The sequence below is a fragment of the Echinops telfairi genome, unplaced genomic scaffold (assembly GCF_000313985.2).
Source record: "Echinops telfairi isolate 266 unplaced genomic scaffold, ASM31398v2 ScPeMD7_9;HRSCAF=40, whole genome shotgun sequence".
Lineage (NCBI taxonomy): Eukaryota > Metazoa > Chordata > Mammalia > Afrosoricida > Tenrecidae > Echinops > Echinops telfairi.
In genome coordinates this window covers 59,320,274-59,328,077 of record NW_022103906.1, presented here as the reverse complement: position 1 = coordinate 59,328,077, position 7,804 = coordinate 59,320,274, and the positions used below count along the sequence as shown (strand labels likewise).

The 7,804-nt window shown below is 45.2% G+C and overlaps 1 protein-coding gene across 1 annotated transcript; it reads left to right on the top strand.

Moving 5' to 3' along the window:
* The first annotated feature begins 300 nt into the window (after positions 1–300).
* On the top strand, positions 301–7,498 carry ING2 (inhibitor of growth family member 2). The gene is made up of 2 exons (XM_004696138.1): positions 301–636; positions 6,685–7,498. The coding sequence occupies exons 1-2, from the start codon at positions 459–461 to the stop codon at positions 7,353–7,355; spliced, it is 849 nt and encodes a 282-aa protein (XP_004696195.1). The 5' UTR covers positions 301–458; the 3' UTR covers positions 7,356–7,498.
* Positions 7,499–7,804: the final 306 nt, after the last annotated feature.

Below are 7,804 nucleotides of genomic sequence, written 5' to 3'. Positions count from 1 at the left end.
CGGGGGCTGTCCGGCGAGACTCCCCGTCAGGCACCGAGGGCGATTGGGGGAAAAGCGGGCCGCCAGGAGCTTGTCATGGGGATCCTAACTACGAGACGGCTTCAGTAGCATCTGGAGACGCCTAGGGGGACAAGAAGTATCACCGCCCGGGACTCCGGCCCCAGCTCTGCGGGGGGATCCCTGCTGCTCCGGTCCTGCGGAGGGAGGGGAGAAAAGAGGGAGCAGTGATCTCGCCCCGCCCCTGGGCTTGTTACCGCGGGGGCGGGGAGTGAGGGCTGCTTTTGGGGGGAGTGGAGATCGGGGACTCGACTGTGCCCTCCGGAGCGACTACCGGTGTCCCTGCGGCGCCGGACTGGTGCGCCGAGGGTCCGCGGCGGCTGTCGCTGTTGCATGTGTGGCTGCTGGATGCGGAGGCGGCGGCGGCGGCGGCGGCGAGGAGCAGCAGCAGCGGCGGCAGGATGTTAGGGCAGCAGCAGCAGCAGCAGCAACTGTACTCGTCGGCCGCACTCCTGTCCGGGGAGCGGAGCCGGCTCCTCACCTGCTACGTGCAGGACTACCTCGAGTGCGTGGAGTCGCTGCCCCACGACATGCAGAGGAACGTGTCTGTGCTGCGAGAGCTGGACAACAAATATCAAGGTAGATGGCCGCGGGACTGCCGGCGCAGGTCCTTCCCGTCGCCGGGAAAGCCGGCCTCCGGGCGCGATCGCTCGCAGCCTGCCCCGCGAAGTACCACTTTCCCTTTCCCCTGTGACAGCGTCTGCGAGTGCACTGTTGGGGTCTGGCGTGTGGAAAGGGGCGCAGGGACTTGAGGACCGGGTTCGTGGCCCTCCCTTTTTCCCTGATGCGATCGGAGTGGACTTCTGTTGGGTCTCAAGGGTGGAGGTGGAGGCCTCGCGTCAGCCCCCGCTGCAGACCCAGCAGCTGCAGCTGCTGTGAAGTGGAATCAGCCATTTTAAGCAGCAAGCATTTGTCCCGGCTCTTGCCTGCCCCGCGGGGGAATGTGCAGTCGGGCACGGGGCCGGGCGGAGGAAGCAGTCGGCCACAGCCCGGCCCCTGCTAGTGTCCGTGGCCTGGCTTTCTCGGCGGTCCACCTCTCTGGGCCCCCTCCTCTGGCGAGTAGATGCATTGGGACGTGCAGGGGGGAGGGGGCGAAGGAGGGCCGCGAAGGCGGACGCCAGGGAGGCCCGCCCCTCCACTCCTTGGTTTTCTGGCCCTGGACTCCGGGAGAGAGGACTCCGGTCCCCTCTTTTGCCCTAGGGAAAGTTCTGGCCGCCCGAACTGCAATCTTTTCAAGCTTCTTATAACAAATAATTGGGGCGGGGGGGGAGTCGCCTGCTCAGGGAAAGACTAAGGAGAGGTGAGGGTGCGTATGTGTGGGTGGGTGGCGCGGAGGGCCTCCTGGCCCCTGTGGGCGGGGCCTGCAGTGGTGACGTAGATGTGGGCGGGGCGTGGAGCGCGCGCTCCTGCTGCCCACAAAAATGGCTGGTCACTCGAGGGCTCCGGCGGAGCTCGCTGACTGGGAGGGCTGGAGGGATCAGCCCCTCCGCCCGGGCAAAGTCAATGTGGGGTTTTAGAACGTGATATGATCTGGAAATCTCCTTGACTGTAGAGTGGGACACAGCTGCCGGCACGGTCGCTGACCTTAGTATGGCGTAGGTCCGGCTGTGCGTCACTTCCGGGTTCCCGGAGGAAATGAGTTGGTTGACTGGGCAACCGCCTGGCGTCCCTTCGGCTCTTGGTCTCCGCTCTAAGTTTACCTGAGGAAGCGACCACCGTTGGTGGTCAGGCCCGAGGAGCTGCGACGGAGACGCCACCTTTGTTACAAAATAACGTTTCTCACTCGCTGTTGGCGGTCCCATCGCCTGGTAGTAAGAAAAAAGTTTAAATGTGAAGCTAATTTAACCTTAAACCCAAGAACAGATCTTTTTACATAATGGAAAAGCCGCTGTACAGACTTTAAAGATAATTCTTAGACCCAGTCTCCGATTTTATTAACAAGTGGCTAATTATGTGGTTGAGTGTGTGGAGGACCGGAGCCCACGTCTGAGATGACATTTTCTGGTCTTTCGAAGGTTGCCATGCACGGGCATCCACTCGGTGGCAGTTGGTGTGCACCCCGGTGGTGCTGTGGATTAGGCTGCTAACCACAAGGTGGGGGTGCGCAGCCCACGAGAATGTTGGGGTGGTCCTTCGTTAAAAGAGTCACAGCCTTGTCTAGAGCGGCCGTAAGTCGGAATTGACTCGGTGGCAGTGAGATTTCTGAGTTAACCCCTGTCTAGAGGCGCTATAGGTCGGATCAACTCCATGGCCCCGGGTTTGGCTTTAGTTTTCGGAGCCCCATGTGGCTGGTAGGATTTATCTCTGCTAAGGAATACGGGAATGTGCACTGATTGTTTATCATGGGCCCATTGCTGTGCCAGATCCAGAACATTTTATTACTTAGAGTATACTCGGGAAGTAAAATAGACGCTATTGATAAATTAGTTTTACAAGGAGCTTAAGTAACTTGCCCAATTAATTAATTGGTAAGATAATTGACTTATAAGTGTGGCTACTTCAGGTGCATACATCCTTGTTTTCAAATTTTAAAAATTAGTGATAAAAAGATATTTCCTACAGACACAGAAGATGTATGCATATGGTAACCTCAAAATGATACTTGTGCTTAAGAATTGTAAATTGACCATTTTCAGTTTTTCAAACGATAACAACTGATGATTGTAAAGCTGGCATGAGTTTACATTAATTAAAACCACGAGAGTTCAGGTATTTTTCATTTGAGGTTGGAGAAGGCTGCTCAGATTTGTTGACTGTGTGGTCTGCCATCTTGACCTCAAAAGCTGTCGTTGTCGAGCAGGTTACGCGTTGGGCTACAATCTGCAAGGTTGGCGTTCAAACCACAGAACGAGGGGGCTTTCTCCCTCTAACAGTTACAGTCTGGGACACTCACTGGGCAGTTCTGCCCTGTCCTCTGGGGCTCACTTTGAGTCAAAGTTGACTCAATGGCAGTGAATTTGGTTCTGGAGTCTGGTAACATGAGAAGTAAGTAGTAAGTAGTAGGCCTTACAACATTGAGAAAGTATAAAAAAGTAATCACTTGTTCAAGTAATTTCAAGATCAGTAAAAAAGCAATTACTGTAAGAGTATCAGAATTCACTCTATTCATGTGCTCACTAAGCTCAACTTCATAGTTTTATTTTTTTTAAGTTTATACATTTTTTGTTCGTGGTTAAGATTTCTTTTTTTCCCCCAACAGTTTTATTGGCACATAATTTACATATCATACAATTCAGTCGTTCAGTCATATCAAGGGGCATTGTACAGTCACCACCACATCGATCTTTAAAGCAACCCCCACCCCACCCACCGTGGTAAAATCGCCTTTAAAATGATTTGTACAATCACAATTCATTCTATTGCTCCCACTCCCCTCCAGCCTTCATTGTTTACTCCCGAAATGGCCTGTCCCTCCTTATTGCCCACCTCAGCCCCTGCATACCCTGTAATCCCTTGTCTCAGTTATTCTCATCCACTCCTCAAGTGCTGGGACACCCAACAGAAAACAATAGAAAACAAAATTACACTAAGGTGCTAAGGTTAAAATCATAACAGTGTAAAGACAGAAATACAAATAATGTGTACGAAGGAAATGACCCCCGTTAACATTTAAAGAGCCAAGGAGGAACAAGTAAGAGATATTTGCCCCCAGTACAAATTCAGGTTATGTCTATAGGGAGGTTGGTTTAGATTTCATAAAGTTGTTATTTCATATTTTCTGTTCTTGGCTCTAACACAGAAATCTCTTTATAATACAGATTTTATAGACAAATTTCTTTCCCACCTATTTGATACATTTTTAAAAATCAATGAAGAACCTCTAAGAGAGAGAAAAAAGAATACAACAATCTCATCAATGAGGTATTTATTTTGGAATATGGCTATTAGAATTTTAGTGCGAATATTTCATTCATAATTTTGTAGGTAAATAGCAACCTGTGAGTTAAAATTTTATTAATATTCAGTTTATATTAAAATTTAACCAAAAATGCATAAAATAGGAAATTAGACAACATTGTTCAGGTGGAATTCAAAGTTTGATGATTCTACCTCTTGAGCTTTAGTTTCTTCTCGTGTGAAAGTAGCGGCTTTCTCGTCGAGGGGTTGCTGTGGGGATTAAATCAGAAAATCTATACCACCTACGAGGGGCTTAATGTCAATTTCCGTTCTTCTATATAATTAAGGTCTCTTAAAATAAAAATTTTAATCTCATGTACTATCAGTGTGCTGGTACATGTGTTATCACTAGCTTTTACTACCTCCTGATGATTCAATACAGATATTTGGAGGGAGGCTTACCTTTACTTTCTTTTATACCCGAATTTTGTGTGTTTGAGGAGAAAACGTCTAGTTTACTTTTTTTTTTCTGGAGGAAACTTGGTTCATGAAAAATCCACTGAGATCCTTCCCTGGGCTCATAGGGTATGTATGAGCTTTGTTGAGAAAGGGTGTGCATATATGTTGGTGGGTGCAGCGAAGCTCGTAGCGTGCACTGACACTCCATGGGGCAGAGCAGAACTGCGCTATGGGGCTTCCATGGCTGTCAGACTCACAGTGACACATCTCTGGATCTTTCTTCAGAACCACTGCTTGTTTTTTAGTAAGCAGTCAGTTGAACGCTTAACCTTTGCGCCACCAGATATGAGTACCCCAAAATCTGGTCATACTTAGTCATTGGCCCCAACTTAAAACGTTATCTATTAAGTTACAAGATTCTTGCAGCTTTGGGGGAGCTAATTTAGGAGTTGCATTGAGTATTTATTTAGTGTTACCTCAAAGACAGCCCTAACGTGTATATAACTTGTCTAACGTATTTGCTCTCAATTTTAAAGTAACAAATAACATTGGTTTAACAGAGGTATGCCATGTGGTATAGAATTAGTTTTTGTTTCTCTGATTTTTTAAGTTAAGCCAAACTTGTTCAGATAGCATTATATCCCCTAAGGCTAAGAAATAGGACAGATTTGAATAAAACAAATTTTAAGCATACTTTTTGATGTCATCTGAAACTTTTACTCAGCATTTTTATTTTATTTAAATAAGTGAAATGAATGCTGTACATTATCAAACCAGCTGTTTAAACAGCTTAGAGCCTACTGCTGAGTTATTTACAAAGGCAGATAATCCACTGCTGACTTGATTATAATTTTGTTAGTGACTTTGACCCGACTTTGTAAACAAACGGATAGGACATAAGCCGTAGAATTTCTTCTGTTTGCTTTATTAAGACTGGCCAAAACTTCAGACTCTCTGCCATCAAGTCCATGCTGTCACATAGCAATCCTGTAGGACAGAGTGGTACTCTGGGATTCCAAGGGTATAAATCTTTACCAGACCAGAAAGCCTCATCTTTTTCTGAGACCTGAAGGGTTCAAACTACTGGCCATTTTTACCAGCCCAGCATGTAACCCACTATGCCACAGGCCTCCTTTCAGACTGACCAGATAGGATACAAAAGTGACACTAGAAAATATCTGTAACAAGCCACTGCTTGGCCTGTAAATTCTGTAAACACAGTTGGATAGTAATCTAGTTTAGTCTTGGAACCGTTTTAAGTTTAGAGCTATGACAGCTTTATACATATAATTATTTTGAGGTTCAAATGAAGTTAAGGCAATGTGACTCTAGGTAGAACTAATGTGGCCTGTCATGTTCCTGTCTACATGAAATACCTTTGATTATTAACCCCACAACCCTTTTTTTTCTTTAATATAGATAAATGGACTTTAGAGCTTTGTGTTCTTTAGTTTATTTCTAAATACATTTTCATAGTGGATAACATAAACTTCTTTTGAGAAATCATGTTTGTATGTAAAGGGATTTATTTTAATTCCCCCCAAGTCGTTTATTTTGTAATAAAAAAGAAAATATGCACACACATAAGCCTGATCTCATCCAACAACCCTCAGACAATGTGAAATGTACAGCTTCTGTTTGTCCCACCTGCGGACTTAGTTCCCAAAGAAGCAGAGATTGTGGGTTCACAGAAATAAGAGGAGCCCTGTATTCTGAAGAGGGGTGAGAGCAGAGGTGGGAACCCCCCTCACCTCCAAGTAAGTGCTTAACACACTCCTCCCCACACCGCCGCCCTGTCTTTCCTTGATTGATGGCACTAAACCTTAGGAGCTGGGATGAGCCATGTTCCCACTTGGTCTCTCCCAGCTCCGGCTCCCCAATTTGAAATCACTGTGAGTTACAGAGGTCAGGTTGGTGGGAGGCCCTTGCAGGAGCTGGCAAGGGCCTCCCAGTGGCATTGCTGGGGTCAGGGATGGCTGTTTTCAGAGCGAGGGATCCAATGTGGAGGCCCTGATGTGAGTCTCCCTGTTGTCCGTGACCTTGCCCTTGATCTGCATCGTCTCCTTCTAAGAAATCATGTTCAAATGTTTACATATTATAGAGAAGTATGATTTTATAATTCGAATTACCATATATATTCGAGTGTAAGCCGACCAGAATATCAGCTGAGGCACCTAATTTTACCACAATAACTGCATTAAAAAATGTGCTGGAAAACTCGGCTTATACTCGAGTATATGCGGTAGTTCTAACATCAATTTGTAAAAAATAACTTGGAAAATGTTATGTGCTGACACATGATAACATTCTGATTTTTTTTTTCTTTTTAAGAAACATTAAAGGAAATCGATGATGTCTATGAAAGATATAAAAAAGAAGATGATTTAAGCCAGAAAAAACGCCTGCAGCAGCATCTCCAGAGAGCATTAATCAATAGTCAAGAATTGGGAGATGAAAAAATTCAGATTGTCACACAAATGCTCGAATTGGTGGAAAACAGGGCAAGACAAATGGAATTACATTCACAGTGTTTCCAAGATCCTGCTGAAAGTGAAAGAACCTCAGATAAAGCAAAGGTGGATTCCAGTCAACCAGAAAGATCTTCGAGAAGACCCCGCAGACAGAGAACCAGTGAAAGCCGTGATTTATGTCACATGACAAATGGGATCGAAGACTGTGATGACCAGCCACCCAAAGAAAAGAAATCTAAGTCAGCCAAGAAAAAGAAACGCTCCAAGGCTAAGCAGGAAAGGGAAGCCTCCCCCGTGGAGTTTGCAGTCGATCCCAATGAACCGACATACTGTTTGTGTAACCAAGTGTCTTACGGCGAAATGATCGGATGTGACAATGAACAGTGTCCAATTGAATGGTTTCACTTTTCGTGTGTTTCACTTACCTATAAACCAAAGGGGAAATGGTATTGTCCAAAGTGTAGGGGAGATAATGAGAAAACAATGGACAAAAGTATGGAAAAGACAAAAAAGGACAGAAGATCGAGGTAGTAAAGGCCATCACATTTTAAAGGGCTGTTTGTCTTTTATATAATTTGTTCACCTTCAGAAAATGTTTTAGGGTAAATGCATAAGACTATGCAATAATTTTTAATCATTAGTATTAATGGTGTATTAAAAGTTGTTGTACTTTGTCTGTGACCTTAATTTTCTGCACTGAATTACCAAATATTTTAAGCCAGGTAGTCTTCAGATCACCTAGTGAAAGGAACAGGGAAGACGGAGAGGGTGGCGTGAATATTATTTTTAAAAAATCATAAACTATGCCTGTTTCATATTCACTTAAAACTATAGTGTTATTTTTGCGGCAAACACCAAAGTATTGCTAGTACATTTTAGTTCTACATACTTTAAAAACTAGATAGTTAGATTTCTCTATAAGCATCAAATTATCTTGGGTAACAAAATATGAATGAATAGCCCATTTAGAGCTTCTTTCT

What these genes read in the sequence shown, in the direction of transcription:
- ING2 (XM_004696138.1), top strand. Translation starts at nt 459, where the DNA reads ATGTTAGGGCAGCAGCAGCAGCAGCAGCAACTGTACTCGTCGGCCGCA. An exon ending in GCTGGACAACAAATATCAAG is followed by an intron (nt 637 to 6,684) that starts GTAGATGGCCGC and finishes TTTCTTTTTAAG; the next exon opens with AAACATTAAAGGAAATCGAT.